A 22,977-nucleotide genomic window follows, 5' to 3' on the forward strand; every position below is an offset into this window, starting at 1 on the left:
TCGTCTCTCATCTTGCCATGGTGAATTTTTGAGGAGGGATCTGTCTCTCTTCTGCCATGTCACACTTCTTCTCTGTCCCTTTTTCTTTCTGTTTTGGTTTTCTGCCTCTGTTTTTTATTTCTCCTTACTCACCGCCTCTCTCCACCTTTCTTTTTTCCTTTCTGAGTTTCTCTCCTCTCTTCCTCATGATCTCCCTCTTTAACAGACCTTAATATGAAATTAGATTATATTTTTAAATATTTATGAATAAGTTTTTACATCCTCTATTCTTAACGTTTCTTTCGAGTGAGCTGAAAAATCTTTAATTCTCTCTGTGCTGATTGTACGTTAATTACGTACGTGTTACATTGTTGAAAAGACAGGACTCAGACAGTTTCTGCTGGTGACACAGCTTTAATGTAAGCAGATGATACAACACAGCACCAGTGGCAGAAAAGACCTACATCGGATGGGTCCCGAGAACTCAGGCTCAAGCTTCTATGTGCTTCCACAGCTGGGCCCCACAGAACAAGCCCTGTACCCAGTTCTCAAATCACCACCAGTATGTGTGCAAAGGCCTCAGCCCCAGGAAGCCTCAGCTCTGCTCGTGGCAGAGTCCCTTAGAATGAGCTGGTCACATAGGTACATTCCAGCTACCTGGCCAACCTCAACTATCAGAACCCTCAGCTCCGCGAACCAAGTGCTAGGCATAAATCCCATTATTTTCACTCATCACCACTGACAGTATGGTCCATTCTGCACCCAAACTCACAGACCCATGGCGGCAAAACAACAGCGATCTTCAGTTAATACGTTTTGAGGTTTTGATCAGGACAGCCTTCAGGGGCCCTGTAGGTAAGTATTTGGTCAATTCAGAACTGCTGAGATTAACTCCTATTATGCACTCTTTGTCTTAAAGACAGAATACTTTATATTTAAGCTAAAGTGGCTCTTTGCTGGGAGCCTGAAGTCTGTGTCTTCAGGATAGATACCTCCCAGGCTGATTTAAACAAAATGGAAAGGATGAGCTGCTGCAGGCTGCTCTTGCTCCCTCCGACAGGCTTCCTTCTCAGCTCTCACCTTCCACTTCATCTCCAGGATGGCCCTTTCTACCTCCTCCAGGGCTCGCTCTCTCCTTTCCACTGCTCTCTCCCGCCATTCCACTGCCCTCTCCCGCCTAAGCACCTCCTTTTCCCTTTGGCTGGCCCACAAAGCCAGGGTCCCCAGCTGCTCCAGGAGCCGGGCCCATTCGCCCTCGATACCCATGGGGAGCTGGGGCCCCTGGGACCTGGAGTCCTTGCGCTGCCCCACCTGACCATGGCCAGTCTTCTCCAGCTCCTCTCTATGCATGCTCTTCAGATGTTTCCACAAGGCTGTGGTGCCCACGTTAACCCCCGGGCCGCGGCTCACCTGCCTGCCACACAGGCGGCAGGTGGCATATTGGTTGGGGTGGTGGCCAGCACGAACAGGGGCCAGGTGGAAATATTCCCAAACCTCGGAAAACCGGGACCCCTTGTTGTGCGGCAGAGAGGTGGGCATGGCGCTCGCGAAAGGGCCAACCGGTTCTCCCTTCTCACTGATTGCCTCTTCCTCCTTCATCTCAAGGTCTCCTTTTGCCTTCATCCTGGTTCCCTCCTCTTCCTCCTCTTCCCGCCTCATCCTGTCTCGTCTTTTAACAGCTTTCCTTGAGCCAGAAGTCTTGGCTGAACCACAGCGAAGGCAAAAATGAGTAATTGGGAAGGGACTGCAGTAACTCTTGGGGATTCACAGCAATGGCCAAAGGCTGGCCACACCTGGTGTGATGTTTCCTCCTTTCCGCTTCACGGGAGAGTCAGGGTGAGTCAGAGCCACACAAAATGGCCTCCGAGGCCCCCAGGTACATTCCCTCCAGGCCCCAGATATGTGTTGATCCCTCCTTGTGTACACCAGAACGACAACACAGATTAGTCCAGAAATTACAAAGTTCTTCGGTGAATTCAGGGTTCTCTACATCAACCACCTCCGCGAGTGGTTTTTGAATATTGAAAATGTTAGGTTTTCTCCTGATTGGCCTCCTGGCTGCTTCCAATGTTTCTATGCCCCCGGAGGTCTACATATGGGTTTTGGAGGTTCTGAACCCTCAGGCTGCTCGGGAACCCCAGGGCCGGGGCAGCACTTGTCGTCCTCAGTGTAGGCAGAAGCAAGCACAGAGAGATGCTGGTGTGAAAAACACTCACACTTCCTAAGAACTGTTGGAACAAGCAGTCCAAACGCTGGGTAATAAAATTCCCAAGGTGAGATCGGTTTGCCCCTAGCGAGGTCCCTCTGGGGCCGAGATTCCAAGAATTCCAGCAGACTTAGCTGTTTTCAGCAGGAGGAGCTGGCCCACGCAGAGGAGAAGGACATAGAGCACATCTCAACCGACTTGTCTCCCGGCAGTCCTCAGCAAGTAGCTTATACTCTGCCTTCCCGGGGGAACCATCACCTGCAAAGCCAATAGCTGATAAGACCTCCTTGACAGCAGCTTACTCTAAATGTTTGGCTTTTGCACCCCACTTAAGTAAATACATGGACAATTAAATTTTTAGAAATAGCCTGTTTTCTCCCTCCTTTTTTGGGTCATTTCTTAAGTGATTGAGAGCTTTATCCGCCAAGCTTTGCAATCCCAAACAGTTGGTAAACACTCTCCTCCCTCCCTCGGCCCCACAGCCCTACAAGTGGGTACTTACAGGCAAGCAAGGCCCCGAGCTTGTCTCTGATGGCTTTGGTGCAGGGTGAGTGCTCCCACACGCTGTGGGTAGCTATTAGCTGACTTCTGCCCCCAGGAGGAGGGCACCCACAGGTCCTGTTCCCTCCCACTTCCAGGGACGATGCCTTTCCAAGTGGGCGTGTCTCTGCCTGCCCACACAAAGATGCACGCATTTCTCTGTACCCCCCCCCACCCCGGAAAATAGATGTTCTGGCAAATGTTGTGTAGTAAAACAATAAGTCAAGCACCTACTAGTCTTGGTTCTGTTTCCAGATAACTAGATCATCTGGCCTCTCAAGCAAAGAAAAATATTTAAAGGAGGGAAAGGGTGAGGTTTCAGCAGAGAAACCACACGCCCCAGTAACACCTGTGCTTTCAAATGTTCTGTCCAGTTGTCAGACCATGAGTCTCAATTTTTGGTTCAGAAACTCCGGATGTTGTAAATACAGTCAGTAGAGAAGCCAGGGAGCCTGCACAAAAGGGAAGATGAAGTGAAAGGAATCCTCCCAAGTTGAAGGAAATGTGACAAGTTGAAAAGCAGATTTGTGGTTGCTTTTTATTATATTATGTAACTAGCATTGGAAAAGCTGAAATGTTATTGGCTTCTATTCTCAGTTGGAGTGAAATAAATGAATAGTCACAATTTAAGCACAAATTTTATATTTACGTATATGCTATATTTATATATGTATATTTTGGAAGGAGAACCTACCAAGAGGAGACAGGAACATTTTAAAGAGGGTGTCTGTGGAAGAAAAATCCTTGAGTTATAGAAGAAAAGAGAAATGGCAGAGTAGAAAACATGCCAAGACTGAAAGACAGATTTCAAGTGAAGAAAGAAGGTTGAGGGGAGGAAAGACTCCAAATAGAAATGAAGAGTTGGTAAACGAATAGGGGAACTAAAAAAAAAAAAAAAAAAGGTTTCTCTTTCTAAACTAAAAAGCTAATTTTTTTTTTAAATGAATCTATGAGAAGCCCTTTTGAAAAGGCTCTGCCCAAACTTAGGCAAACTGAATCTGGGCTGACTTACGAATGGTCAGCATTTGAGTATTTCAGCTGTGGAAATAAGGAAATGATCATTCTTACAGCCAGATTTGGATCTACTTTTCCTGATTCCTCAGTATCCTCGTGCTACAATCTTCCACTGGCTTCCCTCTATTTCCAGGACAATGTGCCCAACTCACACATTGGCCTACGAACCCATTCCGTCGGTCAATCTTTGTGAATTCCCCGCCACTTTCAACCACAGACCACCTGTAGAATCCAGACCCATCTCTTCCCTGACTGCAAACTATTACTCTGCTTTCTGAGTTATTCCCAGAATTCACCTCTTTCTGCTCTCCTACAGGACTGTCCAAATACTTTTTGCCACTTATTATATAATTCTTTGTGCTATTGCTCACATATTCCATGTGTACCGAGAAAAAATGTGTTGAAGAAACCAGTTCTTTCGCTTGTCTCATGGACATGACAGCCACACCGTAAGTGAGCGAGTGATTCTGACTCCTCAGCAGAAGAATGTGTGCGTGTGCACTTGTAGGTGTGTGCACGGACTCTTGTGCGTATATGCTTCATAGTTTTTTTTTTTTTAATTTCACATGTTTTTCTTCCTACTCATGTCTGCTTGCACAGCAAAACCATATAAGCTTGGTGTTTCATAAGAGGTTTTACTTCAGTTTGAACTAGTTTAGTCTGTGGTTTTTCAATTTGAGGGAGACTGGGAGGTGTTCAGGACATCAAGCACATTCCAAAACAAAGTCTTGGAACACAGTCTGGAGGTGGTATAGAGGATTTGAAATCTGAATCGCTCCATAAAATCTGAGTTCAGAGAATCCACTAGAGTTAAAGCTTTTTAACGTTTTTATTAAATTGACAAGAGATTTCTTCAGTGAGCCAGTTGCTTTTATAATATAATGGAACCCCTACTTGTTCCTGATATTACCATATCATCATCTTATGGTAGGTTAACCGAGCATGGAGAAAATGAGTCATGAGAGAGGTTAAAAGTATTGGCATTAATAAAAACCTTTACAACTTGTTTCCTAACATTTTACATCCTTTTGTGGGTCACTTGAAGGTAAACATCAATCTTTGGCATTTCATTGGATTAAATAAATTGCACTCTCTTTCTTTCACTAAATAAGAATATATTTTAGGGAACCTGGTTTTATTTTTGGCTTTCTAGGACAAAAAGTGACATATGTCACAGGTTTTTATTCCTGTCACCCGTCCCCATTGTCAAGTGTGGCATGAATGGGAAAACTGGGAGCTGCAGCGTTCACTACCCACCATTTTGGATTCCACAAATAGTCGCTTCTGAAAGTCTCATGTCTGCCTTGGGCTTTTGGTAGTGGTGTGGCGGGATGCTAAACTGCACTTCAGTAGGATCTCACCAGAAAATTCTACTTTAGTGTCCTTCAATTTGGTGTTTCAGCTCTGCTCAGGACCAGATTCTTTGGGTGCAACTAGTCTGCAAAGAAATTGACACACCATGTATTACGTATGGCTAATTGTTCTTTACTAGTTAACTAGTAAATTCATCAGTTGTGGAAAATATTTGAGAGCTAAGAACCAAGACCAGTCATATATGAAATACATACATCTCTTGATGAGACAACAAACAACTCTACGTGGTATTATAATTGGACAGTGTTGGGTGCTTGGGTGGCTCGATCAGTTAACCATCTGACTCTTGATTTCAGCTCAGGTCATGACCTCATGGTTTGTGGGATCGAGCCACACATCAGGCTCTGTGCTGACAGTGCAAAGCCTGCCTGGGATTTTTCTCTCTGTGTCCCTCCTCTGCTCACATGCATACACACTCTCTCTCTTTCTCTCTGTCTCTCAAAATAAATAAATAACATAAATTAAAAAAAAAAAAAAAAAAAACCTCATGCAGTGGCATGTTTAAAAAAAGATCGAAATACAATTTTATAGTGTCTCAGATAAAATAATAATAATGAGATCCAGTAATTCCTTTTGGGTATTTTCACCAGGATGTTGAAAAAAAAACACCATCTCACAAAGAGCAAATATGGTGTTGGAAATAAAACATAACTAAACCTCTCTCTAAGCTACCTGCTCTGTTTCTCTCATATTTCAGTACAATGTGTTTTACCAGAAAATACCTTGGACTGGAAATGGGGTAACTTAGTTCCCAGTTGTGCCATCAACTACATTCCACTCTCTTTAACCATCCTGTGATTTCTGTGCCTTGGTTCCCCCATCTGTCAAATGGCAATGATAAGTTGTGTCCTACCCCACCCTAGAGGACTGTTAAGATGATAACATGAAAAGTCAATTGCATAAACTCTTTACAAGTCAAAAGTGAGATATTCACAATAATGGTTTTTGTGGTTATTGCTACAAATAGTACTTTACATTATTTGGGGAATGGAAACAACCCAAATGTGGATATCTTTTAGCTTAGAATCTAACAGAATATTCTTTTCTGGTCTCTGACTGTTAGAGCTTCTTCCTTTTTAGTCTTTGGCTTCCATTTAGCACTGTTTTATTCTTCTTGGGTAGAACAGTGATCTTCTTTTTCCAAAACCCAGAGTCCAGACTTGCAATATTAGTCTAGTCCTAGATTCTTCCCAAGTTGACCTATGCTTCCAGCCATGAGTTCATGACATGTCTATAGGAGACAGTCTATTTGTAGCTCACTTTTTCACATAAGCTCTGAAAGGTAAACATAGCCTTGTTGAAAGTGTAGAAAATTGTTTTCTGCCAATTTGCCCCATGTGACGGTTGGCCGGGATGTAAGGGGTACCATTTTCTGCTGAATTTTCAAATAAGCCTTTCTGTGTTCTGCTTTTACCCCCAGAGAACATTTACCTGCTTCCTGAGGAATGTATTTCCCACAGCAAATCTCACGTGGTTTACAGAAGGAGGCTTTCCTCAAGGTGAAAAAGAAGGTAAGGAAATCAGTCAACGGAAATGGGTTTGGCAAAGAAAGAAAGAAAGAAAGAAAACAAAGAAGAATAGAAATTGCCATTTCCTGAGCTGATCTTGGCCTTTAAGAACAATTCTCATTCCAAGACAAACATCATCTTGCCTACCAGATGCCATTTTCTGATACCCCATCTAGTGCCTCGAAGAGGACGGGAGTGGGTAACATTTTCCAAAATTAAGAAATACACCTGATTTCTTTAACTCTCAACTGTTAGTAAAAGCAGATCTCTTACATGAGGGCAAAGAAGTTTAATTCAATATATACGTATTAATAATTTCATTTAATTCAAATAACTTAGCACCACTGATTCAAATCAGGAAACAAATACTTTCCACTTTTTCTTCTAAGGATCCGAGTGGGGTGGGGAAGACTAGAGGAAGTACATATAAAGGACTGGGCTTTATGACAAGGAACTCCACCAGGAGGATTCAAAATTCTTGGAGCAGGGACACACACTGAGACAAGCTCCGATGAGAATGCATAAAGCGGTATTTTTCGTAGGCGATAAACATGGCTGCCTGTGCCAGAACAATCCCAGCCAGCCCCCCCTGCCTGGGACAACAGCCCTTCTTCTTCCTCCTGAGTCATTTTTTTCTCAAAGCTCAATATGTTTTCAACAGTAACTGAGTCACATAGCTCTTGCTACATTGTTATTTTTAATGGGTAAAAATAAAAAGTTTATATTGATGAATGATCGTATTGATCCACCGTATTCATTTTGAGACTATTACTGGTTTTGTTATTCACTTTAAAAACAATTCACCCATAATCATGACCGGATGCAATCCTGAAAATCTTTCTTAAGGGTCATTATAGGTATGGTCTCCTGTTAAGTAAGCCCTGGTTTGATGTGCCCGTTACTCTTCTGGACCATGAGGCCAGACGTTGTGGTCAGAATTCTACCACATGTAGTTATTACTTTGGTAAGTAACAACTTCAAAACTAGCATTTAGAGCCTTTAGTGTAAAGAAGCCATAAGGGTCCAGAAAGTTCTGGCCTACAGTGACAGATGGTTTCACGTTGATTTCCTGCTGCCATGTGTGCTATTTGGAGGTTGTACTAACAGTGGCAGTTAAACAGTTTCTATTTCTAAAGGAGACTCACAGGACCCAAATGACAATGGCTATAAATCTACAGCTTATTTCAGGAAAAGGATACAATATAACAACACCATTAAAGTAAGGGTATGCATCCCATGTACAGATTTACAGCAAGGGGGGCAGTGAAATCAGGCACGGGCTCCTTTGCAAAGGGGAGACAACCAGTATGGCACAGAGCACCTTAGAAGAGGGAACCCCGAGTGGAGTCTTGGCTGAGGTTGTTTTATATGTTACTTAGGTGGATTCCTGCTATGTAGACACACTCAACCGCAGAGCCTTCCCAGATTCTAGCCCGGGCCAGGTGCAAATCATTAATCTTACCGGTATCAGTCAACAATAAACAATGCTGATGAGCTAAGACAACTGGCCCCCGAGCTCCTTGGACCCACGGTCACCAACAAAGCAATGCTATGAATCAACACATTCCGTACTTTGACTATGGATCAGTGCCATGCAAGAGCTTGAGCCAAACAGTTTAGGGTAACTCCAGGTCTGCTGGAACAGACCCTCACTGCCCAGAAGCTGTGGTTTGACCATTTTAGACTCTATGTTACCGTAAACTGAACCATCCCTGCCGGAGACCTGCTCCAGCAACCAGGGGTTCCCGAAGGATGAACAGCGTCGGTGAAAAAGTGAGAATAAAACAAAACTAAAATAAAAAACAAAAATAAAAATGGACACAGACAACAGCAGTGTGTTGAACTGGCCGATTGATTGTAGCAAACATGGCATTATATTTGCTAGTGATTTCCTTGTAGCATACGTCATCTATGTTTTTCTAACATTACCTAATTTTGAAAATGTTCCTATATGTAATCAACCTTTAAGAAATAACATGGCGATTTTCTCGTAATGTTCCCTCATACCCTTTGATTATTGATTAGTTTCTTGCATTATTCCATTATGCATCTGCGTTTATCTATAATCTATAGAGCATTTGCTTTGCTGTTTTCATGAAAGGTCATCTATTGCTCAACACCTCAAGTGGACCAGTTACAGGGACATGACCTCTTAGTTATTTCCCCAAACCATTTGTAGTTTGAGGAACAAAAGTGTTCGCCTGGGTCTGAAGTGCCAGGAGGGGGCCAAGAGGGCCTTAGAAACCCACGCCTTATACATTCTCAGAGAGACAATGCACCTAGGAACTAATGAACCATTCTGTACTTTAACCGACTAGGTTCAATCATTATCTGGAATGCCTCCTGGGGGCCAAGTGAGCCTGGGGGTTAGAGTGACTTGTGCCTGTAGATACACTCCTTAGGAGTGGGGCTTTCAAATCCGTATGTCTCTCCTTTTTTGGCCTCCTTTGCTGGCAAATGCATGAGGCTATCCTTCCTGTAAGTAGAGGAGTCTCCATAGGGGATGGCAAGGGCTAAATGTAAGGCCGCACAATTTCTTGCGGAACCTTATTTTCTTTACTAATAGTTCTTTTCCCAGGGGGCCTGTTGAGGGCAATTCCCCAACAGACAATACCCCAGGTACTTTTATTAAAGCCATATTACCTAAAAGCGGGAGTCCAAGAAGCGTCACTGTCGGTGGGCTGCCCTGCAGTCACCAATCCGTCCACAGCCTGGGCTTTGCCATCAGGCTGGGATAGCTCGGCTTCCAGCACATCCCCAGCCATTCCTTGCCATCACTGTATGGCTCAGAGCAGAAAATGTTGCTGACCGATCTTGTTCTTAATCTGTCTTCTAGAAATATACATTACTAATGAAGAGAGAAAAGACAAAAGTGGATTTTGGGAGCTGAAGTCTGTTTTGACAAGGGTGTATGGTAATAAGCCAGCCCAACCAAACAACCTGACCATCTGGTGCATGGCTATGTCTCCAGTCCCTGGAAATAAAGTGTGGAATATCTCATCTGAAAAGATCACTTTTTCCTTGGGTGAGTTGTCTATTTAATAAGGTCAACAAGGGGCGGCCAGGACTGCCATAAGCTCAGAACATTTCTAATTAGAACAAATAGAGTGCTCATTATTTCCATGGTGTTTTAATCTCGGAAGACTCTCTACACAACTCAAAATTACTAAATTTCGTAGGATCAAGCCTCTTTTGATGAAAAATGGGACTCTGCTTAAAAGAGTTTCTTCAAATAAAAAGCAGCTGATTCCTGTTTCTAAAGAATTTCTAGTGAATATGGCAATTTTTTCAAATTTCATTAATAATAACTTTTTGTTAATCTACCATATAATGAAAATTAACACTAATACATTGATGATCAAGAGTGATTCTTAAAATCCTAAAATCTCTTCCGAGTCGCTAACAACCTTCAATTACATATAACATTTATAACTTTAATACTTAGGAATGGATAAAGCATGTATGAGATATAAAAAGCTTGAGGATAAAGACTGTATCCTAATGATTTTAGTGCCCCTAAGTTGAAGCACAGAATTGGGCATATAGAAGATTTTTATGCCTTGAAAATTGATACATAGGATCATTCTACTTATTTACAACATTTGACGAACCGGAATATTGACTACTCTAAACCTGACCAACTAATGGAGATTTTGCTACATAAAAGATGTGAACAAATGTCTCAACAAATGCAGTGACAACAGATTGCCTATAAAAAATAGAAGTTTGTAATGGCAACTAGCAAACATGCATGTATAACAGCAAAGTAATACTTAAACAGATTTGTTAGCCATTATCACAACTCTGCAGGACCGTTAACATCTTTTACCACCTTCCTATTTTCAGAGAAATTGTAGTCTATAACACACTCATAAAACCCAAGGTAGTTGATAAGGGAAAGTTCCTCTTTGTTTCAAGGCCAGTGTCTGCATCTTGGGTCCTACCTGGCCCTTTCATACAGGCAGCCATTTGGTTCCCAGGAGCCTTAGTTGGGAAGGGTATGTGGCTCAATACACATACGTTCCCCTGTTCAGAAGTAGGTGCCATTGTGAATCTGGGACAGTGGCATCATGCCTGTAATGCTGCCTGTGTATATGTGTACATACACACACACAAACACATCTCCTTCCGAACTTTTAGTTAATCATCCGGAAATGATCATGGGTTTACACTAAAACATCCATACTCAATTTTGCCTGATTCCCTCAGAAGTAAATGCACCTCCTTTCTAGAAGGCTGGACACAGGTAAGGCTACGGTCTTGGAACGGGATAAAGGCAGCTGGTTCTCCTATAGATTTGCCAGTAACTTTGGCAGACTTTAAGGCCATAAGCTAAAGACCAAACAACCTCAAATTCCTATGGAGAACCTTATTCCCATCACAGACAGAACCATATTTGAAAAACCAGTCTTTTCTGATGTTAAAATTGAGCTTGTCTTGATTTAAAGATTTTATTTTTTAGAGCCGTTTTAGGTTTACAGCAAAATTAAGAGGAAGGTACAGAGATTTCCTGTATACCCTTCCACACACATGCATAGCCTCCCTTGTTATCAACATCACTTACCAGAATACGGCTCATTTGTTACAACTGATAAACCTACACTGTACACATCATAATCACCCAAAGTCCATAATTTACCTTAGGTTTCGCACTTGGCGTTGTACATCCTGTGGGTTTGGATAAATGTGCACTGACATGTACCCATCATTACAGCTTCAAAAGGCCCTAAATTTTCACTGCCTTAAAAATCCTTTGTGCTCTACCTATACATCCTTTACCCCCACCCCCCACCTCTGGCAACCACTGATATTTTTAGTCTTTACAATTTTCCCTTTTCAGAACACCATATAGTTGGAATTACACACTATGTTGCCTTTTCAGATTGACTTCTTTCATCTGGAAATACGCATTTAGCATGTGGTCTCCATGTTGTCTCACGGCTTGACAGCTTATCTTTTTCAGTACTGAATAATATTCCATTTTATGCATGTACCATAGTCTAATATACCCGCTCACCTACTGAAAAACATTTCAGTTGCTTCCAACTTTGGGAAATTAGGAAGAAAGCTGCTTTGAACACCCATGTGCAGGTGTTTGTGTGGGCCTGAGTTTTCGATTCCTTCGTGTGAATTCAAAGGAGTACAATTGCTGGATTGTAGATAAGACTTTGTCTAGTTTTGTGAGAAAACACCAAACTGTCTTCCAAAGTGGCTGCACCATTTTGCATTCCCACCAGCAGTGAGTGAGAGTTCCTGTTGTTCCACGTCCTCATGACCGTTTCATATTGTCAGTGTTATGGTTTTTGGCCATTCTAATAGGTGCTTAGTGGTATCTCGTTATTTCAATTTGCATTCCTCCGACGACACGTTATATGAAGCTTATTTGCCCTCAATATGTCTTCTTTGGTGAGGTGTCTATTAAAGTCTTCAGCCCGATTTTTTAATCAGGTGGGTTGTTTTCTTACTGTTGAGTTTTAAGTGTTCTTTATATATTTTGAATAATAGTCCTTTACCAGATGAGTCTTTTGCAAATGTTTTCCTCCCAGTCTGTGGCTTCTCATTCTCTTGAACTGTGCTATAATTTTGGGATAATAAGGGAGAGCACTGATCCTGATACCCAAAGCACACCATAATTCCAATTTTATAGGACAGTCCTTGATCTAGTATAATTTTAGGCTCTGAGCAGATGGTTATTTTTAAATTGTCAAGTGAATTTTTATCTTTTATGATCAAATATTAAAGACAATAAATCTTGAAGAGTTCAGTTTCCCAAAGTTATAGCTTACATTCTGGTCATATTCTAGCATATATCTTTAAGAATGATTTAGAAGATGCAGTAGACTCTGTAAAGCAATGTCATCCCTGGATCATACTTCCTTACTTGTTGTAAGTTCTTAAACACCTAGTTCCAAACACTTTCTGCTTGTGGGGGCACTGCTGGGAGCTTTATGAACCCTGAAGAAAACTTCTCATGCCTTGTGTAAGAGTTACTGCTTTATCGGGCCATTACTGTTGACAGATATGGAGAAGAAAATCTAGAAGAAAAATCTAAAGTAGAGAAATTCTGAGAATATTACAGAGCAGAAAGGAGGTTTAGTAAGAGGAGTTTTGGTTTCCCTTTGCTCCCAGAGAACAGTTAGAAGCCTGAAAGCTAACAGCTCTCTGAGCTGTTCCCTTCCCCACCTATCTCCTGGTCTCCCAGTGAGTTCAAATGCTCAGGGATTCTTATTCTAGTAAACTGAGAAAGGGAAAGGGGTCGGCGTAGGGTGGTCAGTGGCTCATCAGGCAGCTATTTGAGTACGAGGGCCTACAGATTCCTGTGATTCAACAGTGAATACATTTTTTTAAAAAATTCTTTCCAAAATACTTTACCCTGCTGCTACCAAACCCCAAGTTCAGCTGCCCCTCACTCAAAAGGCCATCAGTACTCAAGAGAGTTTTGACTGGAAAAGAGTATGAGCTTTGTTCAGGAGGCCGGCCGCCTGGGGAGAAGATGGACTCTTGTGCAGAGGCCGACTCTGTGGTTTTTGCCTAGCCTAAGGATGTTTTAAAGGGGCTTAGGATTGGTAGGGGGGTTCAGTAGTCTGTAACATTTCTTGATTAGGTGCAGACTTGACGGTAACCAGCTAAAGACCTTATCTCAGTGCTGGGGGTTGTGTGAGGGAATCTGGTACCTGTTTCCTTTTTCTTTTTAATATATATATATATATATATATATATATATATATATTTTTTTTTTTTTTTTTTTTTTTTAGAAAGAGAGAGTGAGCAAGGGAGAGGGGCAGAGGGAGAGAGAGAGGATCTTAAGCAAGCTCAGTGTTCAGCGCATAGCAGGACACAGGCCTTGATCCCACTGCCCTGGGATCTTGACCTGAGCAGAAATTGAGTGGGGCGCTCAACTGACTGAGCCACCCAGGTGCCCCTGCTTCATGTTTTCTGAAGGGCAGGAGTGCTCTGTTCTTTCTAGGAAAGAATCCAAAATCTATAGATATACAAAGAAAGGTTAACCAATCGCATGGTCTCAAGGGATTTGCTAAAGTTTAAAGATACTCGCTTAAGCAGGAGAGGCAGAGGTAGCTTCACTGCTAGCCTAGCTTATCAGAATGTCTAAAATTGTAGCGCTGCAGGGCCAATTTTTTGGTATATAGAAAGAGTTACTTTTGTTTTGTTTTGTTTTGTTTTGTTCTGTTTTGTTTTGAGGTGGAGGGGATGTTTTGTTTCATTTTAAAACAAAAGTTGAGTGCAAATGCCCCCTGGGGTGGGTAATGTCCTCACTGTCACCAGCTGCCATTCATCATTAAAAGGATTTCCATTTGGGACAGAAAAGAAAGTTATGTATGTATATTTTTTGGATGTGGAGACAGGATTAACAAGGGATATGTTAGTAGTGGGGCAAGAGAACCACTGAATGTTGAGGTGGAATATGCCAGACAAATACTTCTCATTTCATGATTTTTCTCATACCCTGACTGATCCTTAGGATCCTGGGGATCCTAGGATATCCATTAAGGACTTTTTTTTTTTAATGTTTATTTTATTTTTGAGAGAGAGAGAGAGAGCATGAGCAGGGGAGGGGTGGAGAGAGGGGCACAGAGGATCCGGAGCAGGCTCTGAGCTGATAGCAGCCAGCCTGATGTGGGGCTTGAACTCACTAGCCGTGAGATCATGACCTAAACCGAAGGATAGATACTCAACCTACTGAGCCACCCAGGCGCTCCAGTTAAATACTTTAATATATACATGCACATTACCCAAGGATTTGTTAAAAAGCAGATTCTGATTCATTAAATTGAGGTGGAGGGGCAGGGCCTGAGATCCTACATTTCTAGCAAGCTCCTAAGAGACACCATGGACCACATTTTGAGAAGCAAAGACTTTGCAAGGCCTGGAGTCTGGTTCATTTCTAGGTGGACCAGCTAAGGGCTGATTCGAGCTCTGAGGAAGCCCGAGAACTGACCAGCTGCCCTAGGGGACAGACACCTGGCCACTACTGCCCATGAGGATGGTCCTGGGCACCCTGCCAGGCCTGCTGCAGATAGGACACACTCAGGAACAGATGAAGTTGCTTTCAGCCAGCAGTTTAACCGCTTACAGCATGATGGCAAATGTAATGGTCTGAAAACTGGTTGATATCTTCCTGCCAAATTCTGCATTTGAGTTTTGGGAAATGGTTTTTTGTTTTTTTTTTTCTGTTAAGTTTTAGCCACTCTTTTCTACACCCCCTGAGTTTTGTTTTGACCAAGGAGGAGTTTCTACTTTATAGGACAATCTGAAACCAGAAGGACTTTTTTTTTCTTTTCTTTTTCTTTGGTGTTTTGTTTTGTTTTGTTTTGTTTTGTTTTGTTTGGCTGCACATTTCATCTTGAAAGCTATGCATCATTTTTGTTACAGAGCAAAGAGTTCATCTTAAAATACAAATCTTGCAGTAACAACTCCCTGATACACTGTAAGGTTCTGTGTGGCAAGAACTTCTCAGATTACAAAGATATGTGGTGTTGAAATATGGCTGCATAACATCTTAAAATAGAAATGTTCCATCAATGAAAAATAAATGCTTCCTATTGTAGAAATCCAGGATTGAGCACAACCTATCAACATCTTCTTTTCTAGGAGTCAATAAACTTTCTGTTTTTATCTGCCAGATAGTAAATATTTTATGCTTTGTGGACCATATGGTCTCTATCACAATTGCTCAGCTCTGCCATTGTAGTACCAAAGCAGCCATAGACATTACATAAACAAATGGATGTGGCTGTATTCCAATAAAACTTTATTTACAAACATAGGCAGTGGGTGGATTTGACTTGTGGGCCATACTTCTGTTCCAATCAATCTACAGAGAAAAACACCTAGGCATTATTTTTCCAGGCTCATGTTCCATCTTATTAAGGTCACTACTTTGGAAGATGATGCTTATTATGCATCAGCAGTCAGATAATGTGCTTAAAGTTGGTCTTCTCTCTTCCAGTGTTAAAAAGGAATCTATATTCATTCATTCATCTACCTGCATTTGCCAGGAATCAGAAATACAGAGATTTCCCAATCACTTCTGTTGAGGGGTATACTGATGATATAGAGCAATAAGGCTTTTGCTAGGGTAAACACTGAGGGCTGTGAGCACATCGCAAAGATCCCTAGGGTCTGTCAGGTTTGAGAAGGTGCATACCAGGAAGTCTGCGATGGGTAAGTATAAGGAAACAGCATATGCAAAAAGAAAGAATCCACAGAGATTGGATTGAAATATCACCTGTTGGGTTGAGGGTATGATTTGAGATGTAAAAGATGATAGGCAACTGCAGGAAATGAAGTGGGATTGTAATGGGGGGAAGAAAATGATCAGATTTGTGTGTTGTGCTGAAGTGTTCAGATATGTTTCAGATGGTTCGGGTGGAGGAGGATGGTCATTCCACCAGCCTATTTGTATACTCTCCATGTGACTTTCTCCCCACCCTGCACCCACCTCCTCAGAGATTAATAGCGAGGGATCATTTACATGATAATATGATAACGGGTCAGAGCCAACTGCGAGCATTACCCACAGCCAACAGCAACAACAATACTGCCAACGCTGAAAATAAAACATGGATGCATCTTGATTACAAAAACAAATTCCTTCCAACGTTCTATGTGCTATCTGGTGGCATAACTTATATATCCTTTTCCCTTAAAGCAAATTACAGACTAGAACCAATAGTATAATTTATAATTAAATGTCCAGATAAGTGACACAGCACACCAGATGTGTGACATTACACCCGATGTCATTATATGTAGAAAATCACAAAATCCCCTAGCCTGAAAATCATTTAACCATATTTAATCCAGACATTCCTAAAGTTAATAGATCCTTCTGGCATTTTTGGATTGTTTTATACTGCTAATAGGACTATTTTACAGTTCAATAATAGAAGCTTAAGGAGTTGGCATAAGTGTATAATATGATAAAACAATGTATTCTAGGCTCCCTTTCACCCCTACCTGCCCCCACACACATTGAGAAAAGTTATAGCCAAATAAAGATTTTGTGACAAAAAAAAAAAGGCATCTGAGAAAAAGCAATAATAATGCCATCAGCCTTAGGTTCATTGACGTTACATCCAGTTGGAGCATTACATCGTTGTTTCTCTTGCCAATACAATTTTTCAGGCTTGTGGATTTGTAAACTGTATGATTACTTTTCAAATACTTCACGATATTAGCTGCTATAATTATTTTACCAGGTCTTGGTTAAACGTTATTTTCTCCAGGAAGCTTCCCCTGACCTTCCAGTCTTGGTTGGTACCCTTTCTTTGCACCCCCGTGGCACCCCGTGGCACTCAACACAATGCCTGGCTACCTGCCTGTTATCTAGGCTTATCTTATGGTCCTTAAACGCAGCCCAATGTCTTTGTCATTCACCGCTGCATCCCACAGCCTTGCATGTAATAGGCCTTCATTAATGAATTGTTAGATGAGTAGACAAAATTGTGGGGGAAATTAAGTCAATACATCATCCTTCTGTTACAATATTATGGTCATCATTAATATCCATTTCATCCTTTCAGGCTCCCTGAACCCTCCGACAGACTCTCCGCTTAATGTTGTCACACGTACCCTTGTCACCCGAACTTCTCCAGCCAACAGAGTATCTCCTACAAGTAAGCATGTTTTCACACAGCCTTCCTTTCTCTTTTTTTTCTTTTTTTAATTGTTTTTTTTTAAATTTGAGTATAGTCGAGACACAACGTTACATTAGTTTCAAGTGTACAACATAGTATTTCAACCTCTACGTTGTGCTGTGCTCACCACAACTATAGCCACCATCTGTCACCATACAACATTGTTAAAATACCACTGACTGTATTCTCTCTGCTATGCCTTTCATCCCCATGACTTACCCCTTTCATAACTAGAAACCTGTATCTCCCACTCCCTTTCACCCATTTTGCCCATCCTCACTCTCCCTTCCCCTCTGGCAACCATCAGTTTGTTCTCTGTATTTATAGATCTGATTCTGCTCATTTGATCATTTGTGTTTGTTTTTAGATTCCACATGTAAGTGAAATCATATGGTATCTGTCTTTTCCTGTCTGACTCACTTCATGTAACATAATACCCTCTAGGTCTCTCCATATTGCTGCAAATAGCACATACGGATGCATAATATTCCGTCTTCCTTATCCATTCATCTATCAATAGACCCTTGGGTTGCTTTCGTATCTTGGCTATTGTAAATAATGCTGCAATAAACATAGGGGTGCATGTATCTTTTTGAATTAGTATTTTCATTTTCTTCGGGTAAATACCCAGTGGTAGAATTATTGGATCATATGCTATTTCTATTTTTTATTTTTTCTTCATACTATTTTTCCACAGTGGATGTACCCATTTACATTCTCACCACCAGTATATGAGAGTTCCTTCTCCAACACTTTTTATTTCTTGTCTTTTTTATTTTGATTCCTCTGACAGGAATAAGGTGATATCTCATTGTAGTTTTGATTTACATTTCCCTAATGGTTAGTGATGTTGGACATCTTTTCATGTGTCTGTTGGTCATCTGTGTCTTCTGTAGAAAAAAATGTCTGTTCAGCACCTCTGCCCATTTTTTTAATTCAGACTTGTTTTTTAGTGTTGAGTTGTATAGGTTCTTTATTTTTTAAGCTTTTATTTTAATCCCAGTTAGTTACCATAAAGTGTTATATTCATTTCAGATATATAATATAGTGATTCCACCATTCCATACATCCCCTGGTACTCATAATGACAAGTATACTCCTTAATCCCCATCTCTTATTTCACCCATCCCCCCCCCCCCACTTCCCCTCTGGTAACTATCAGTTTGTTCTCTATAGTTAAGAATCTGTTTCTGGAGTTTCCTCTCTTTTTAATCTTTGCTCATTTTTTTCTTTCTTCACATGAGTGAGATCATATGGTATTTGTCTTTCTCTGACTGACTTACTTCACTTATCATTGCACCCTCTGGCTCCATCCATGTTGTTGCAAATGGCAAGATTTCATTCTATTTTATGGATGAATAATATTCCATTGTATATATGTACACTACATCTTCTTTAACCATTCATCTATCAATGGACACTTGGGCTGCTTCCATAGTTTGGCTATTGTAAATTAGACTGCAAACATGTACGTATCCCTTTGAATTAGTGTTTCTGTGTTTTTTGGCAAATACCCAGTAATACGATTCCTGGATTGTAGGGTAGTTCTATTTTTGATTTTTTGAGGACTCTCCATGCTGTTTTCCACAGTGGCCGCACCAGTTTGCATTCCCACTAACAGTGCATGAGGGTTCCCTTTTTCTCCACATCCTTGCCAATGCTTGTTGTTTCTTGTTTTTGTTTTTAGCCATTCTCATGGGTATAAGGTAATATCTCATTGTAGTTTTGATTTGCATTTCCGAAATGATATAATGAATAATGTTGAGCATGTTTTCTCGAACCCATTGTCCATCTGGATGCCTTCTTTGGAGAAATGTCTGTTCATGTCTTTTGTCCATTTTTTAATTGGATTTTTGTTTTTTGGTGTATAAGCTCTTTACGTATTTTGATTATTAACCTCTTATTGGATATATCATCTGCACATATCTTTTCCCATTCAGTAGGTTGACTTTTTGTTTTGTTGATGGTTTCATTTGTTGTGTAAAAGCTTTTTATTTTCATGTAGTCCCAAAAGTTTATTTTTTCTTTTGTTTCCTTTGCCTTAGGAAGCATCTACAAAAATGTTGCTGTAGCCAATGTCAGATAAATTACTTCCTGTGTTCTCTTCAAGGATTTTTATGGTTTTAGGTCTCACATTTAGGCCTTCAATCCATTTTTAATTTATTTTTGTGTATGGTGTATGAAAGTGGTTCAGTTTCATTCTTTGATGTGTAGCTGCCAGTTTTCCTAGCACCATTTGTTAAAGAGATTTTTTCCCATTATATATTCTTGCCTTCTTTGTCATAGATTAACTGGCCATAGGAGCATGGGTTTATTTCTGAGATCTCTATTCTGTTCCACAGATCTATTTTTCTGCCAGTACCATACAGTTTTGATGACTATAGTTCTGTAGTATATCTTGAAATCTGGAATTGGGATACTTCCAGCTTCGTTCTTTCTCAAGATTGTTTTGGCTACTCAGGGTCTTTTGTGATTGCATGAAAATTTTAGGATTATTTGTTTTAGTCCTGTGAAAAATGATGTTGGTATTTTGCTAGGGATTGCCTTTTGGCATGTAGCACTGAATTTGTAAATTGCTTTGGGTAGTATGGACATAAAATGCTGTTGGTATTTTGATGAGGATTGCATTGAATCTGTAGGTTGCTTCAGATAACGTGGACATTTTAACAGTATTAATTCTTCCAATCAATGAGCATGGAATACCTTTCCATTTGTGCCATCTTTAATTTTTTTCATCAGTGTTTTAGGGTTTTCAGAGTATGGGTCTTTTATCTTCTTAACTAAGAAGTTTATTCTTAGGGTTTTTTTTTTTTGGTGCAATTATAAATGGAATTGTTTCTTAATGCCTCTTTCTGAGACTTCTCTATTAGTGTATAGGAAAACTACTGATTTCTAGGTATTAATTTTGTATCCTGAAACTTTATCAAATTCATTTATTACTTCTAGTAGCTTTGGGTGGAGTCTTTAGGATTTTGTCTACTTAGTAGCATGTCATCTGCAACTGGTGACTATACTGTTTTACTTCCCATGAGCTGTCCATCCTTTAACCAAGCAGATTGATAGAGAAAACATTTTCAGAAAATTTGTACCATTCGTGTTCTTTTATTATCTATACCATTTTAGGTACACATATTCAGTACTATTCTCATGGCTTTAAAGAATTAACGTAGCTTCCAAAGCCTTTCACTTGAAGCTCTGGCAAGATTAGGGTCAATAAATATGCAGTGAGAAATTTCAATTCTGTATTTATTATTAAATAGGTTAATAAATTGACAGTCTTCTTCTAGAACTGTGTTCTCAGTGGGGTGTTTAAGAAATTGGTTATAAATGGGCATCCTGTGGATCAGATGTAGTTAGATAGCTTTAAATTTAAATTTGTTCTGGTTCAAATTAATTTTGACAAAGTTGACTGGTGAGGACTATGAATTCAGCCTCCTAGTGGCATTATTAATAATGGAGGCCAGGCTGGGTCAGTGTTACTATGGCAAAGGGATAGCAGTGACTTTCAGAAGGTCGTATTGATGCAAACATATCATAAATTCCCATGTCTGTGGCCTTTGTGTTTAACAAAGAACCATGGTTACTTTCTTTAATAAAAAAAAAAAAATGTATATTCTGTGTAGAGGAGAAGTACAGTTCTCATTTCTTATTTAATTAAAACTATCAATTTTAGCTCAAAATGGGAACTGAAATTGAAATAAAACAAAAGCAGTTGGTAGAAATGAACAATTCTTTCAGACAGTAGCCTTTTGGCATACAGCCTGCAGTCACTGTCACAGGTTGATACCTCTCGGAAAATGAAGCATGTGGCAGGGTGCGAAATGTCTGCAAATCACCCATCAGAAATTTTACATCCATCTGACTTTTCCTAGTTTGTAATGTTTTGAAATTTTTATTTGAAGCTGATTTTTCTTCCACTTCTAACTCATCATTCGGCAATAAACGATAGTAGATTATGTTACTCTTCATTCAACAAATATTAGCATATTCAAAAATAATGCCTTAAATTTCTTTAGTACTCCACGTATTATCCAGTTATCCAGTGCTACATAACAAATTACTCCCCAAATTAGCAACTTTTAAAACATATATTGTCTTACATGATTTTAGGGTCAGCAATCCAGGAGCAGCTAAGCTGGGTCATATGGCTCTGTTTTTTTCATGGGGTTGTCGTCAAGTGGGGTTGGCTGGGTCTTTAGTTATCAGAAGGTTTGACTGGGGCCGAGGGTTCTGCTTTCAAGTTGGAGCATGTTGTCCGAAGGCCTTCGTTCCTCACCACATGGTTTCTCTCCATAAAGGTTTCTCACATTATGGCAGCAGCCCTCCCTCAGATCAACTAACTCAAGAAATAGAGTAACCAAGACGAAAGCCACACTGCCTTTTTATTGCACAGCATCATTTTGTTTTATTGTATCTGTTAGAAGTGAGTCATTAAGTCCAGCTCATACTCAAGAGGAAGAGACTTAGGCTCCACTTCTCGAAGGGAAGAGTATCAAAGAATTTGTAGACAAATTAAAACCACCATGTCCTGTCATTTAGAAAATATTTGCACGTAAATGCAATGTGGTTTGATCTTTATTATGAGAGGTAGACAGAGCAAGCATTATTGTCCCCATTTTCCAGATGAAGACACTGAGATGTTGAGGGCTTAAATGATCAGACAGCTAGTAAGTGACAAAGTTGGTATTCACACCAAAGTCTTCTGACTCTAAATCCAGTTCTATCCACATGTGACACCAGGTTGACTCCAACCGGTCTGGACACTTCATGAGGACAGGGGATATATGCTTAACACAGAGTAGACACACAAAAATACTAGTGGAATAAATGAATTAATAAAAGAATTAATGAGAATACTGTTCCTTCACTATATAAATGTCATTTAATAGATTCCATGATGTCTTGAAAAAGAGATGATATTTTGTTCCTGCCTTCAAAAAGGTCGCGGTGTACTTGGAAAGAGATAATATGTGCACATAAAAATGAGAATTCAAAATAGTGAGGTGAAAGGTGTTACATCTTACAGAATTAAAATGCTCAGGGAGAGGTGCAGACCAGCAAGTCTCGGGTTTTAAGTAAGGAGAGATCCCATGGGTACATGGAGTCAAGAAATGTTACTAAAAAGAGAAAATAAGATGACCCTTTAAGTATGTATTGTATTTATTTGACTCAGTTGAGAGCTTGAAGAAAACATTCTAAACCAAGAGAACAATGTGAGTAGTTGAGCGTTGGTGAGGATGTGGGTGACAATTTGACAAAATGTTAGTAGATAAGCTTGCGTCAGTGGGTGGGATTGTGTAGCAAAGAAGACTAGAAAATGCAGAATAAAGAGAACCTTAATCCCCAGCCTAAGGTTTCTCAATGTTCTTCCAAAGGAAATGAGGCTGGGAGTTCAATTAATATTTTTTAGAAAGGAAGTGATATAATTCATTTACCAAATATTTATTAAGCACTTACTATGTCCCAGGTACTGTTCTAGGTACTAGGAATACAACAGGGACCAAAAAGAGAAAACAACTCTGCCCTCATGACATTAGCATTCTGCCAGTTAAAAGCAGAAATTCATGTCTTCTAGCTGAGTTTTCCACGGGGTTGGGTTAGTTGACATACACAACAACTTGGAAGGAACTGGAGGGTATTGTGCTGAGTGAAATGTCAGCCAGAGAGACAGATAGCATATGTTTTCACTCATATGTGG

General features: G+C 40.4%; 2 protein-coding genes across 9 annotated transcripts in view; one reads left to right on the top strand and one right to left on the bottom strand.

Moving 5' to 3' along the window:
- CD96 (CD96 molecule) overlaps nucleotides 1-22,977 on the top strand; it is a 95,925-nt gene that overhangs the window by 38,689 nt on the left and 34,259 nt on the right. For all 8 annotated transcript variants that reach the window (XM_045501945.1, XM_045501946.1, XM_045501948.1 and 5 more), the window contains 3 exons: nucleotides 6,534-6,624; nucleotides 9,458-9,646; nucleotides 17,166-17,258. In XM_045501945.1, coding sequence (XP_045357901.1) covers nucleotides 6,534-6,624; nucleotides 9,458-9,646; nucleotides 17,166-17,258 — 373 coding nt within the window. The remainder of the gene's footprint in view (nucleotides 1-6,533; nucleotides 6,625-9,457; nucleotides 9,647-17,165; nucleotides 17,259-22,977) is intronic.
- ZBED2 (zinc finger BED-type containing 2) lies at nucleotides 374-3,032 on the bottom strand. The gene is made up of 2 exons (XM_045501952.1): nucleotides 2,688-3,032; nucleotides 374-2,443 (listed from the first exon to the last, which is right to left on the bottom strand). The coding sequence occupies exon 2, from the start codon at nucleotides 1,636-1,638 to the stop codon at nucleotides 985-987; it is 654 nt and encodes a 217-aa protein (XP_045357908.1). The 5' UTR covers nucleotides 1,639-2,443; nucleotides 2,688-3,032; the 3' UTR covers nucleotides 374-984.

Source organism: Leopardus geoffroyi, chromosome C2 (genome assembly GCF_018350155.1).
Source record: "Leopardus geoffroyi isolate Oge1 chromosome C2, O.geoffroyi_Oge1_pat1.0, whole genome shotgun sequence".
NCBI lineage: Eukaryota > Metazoa > Chordata > Mammalia > Carnivora > Felidae > Leopardus > Leopardus geoffroyi.

What these genes read in the sequence shown, in the direction of transcription:
- ZBED2 (XM_045501952.1), bottom strand. Translation starts at nt 1,638, where the DNA reads ATGAGGCGGGAAGAGGAGGAAGAGGAGGGAACCAGGATGAAGGCAAAA.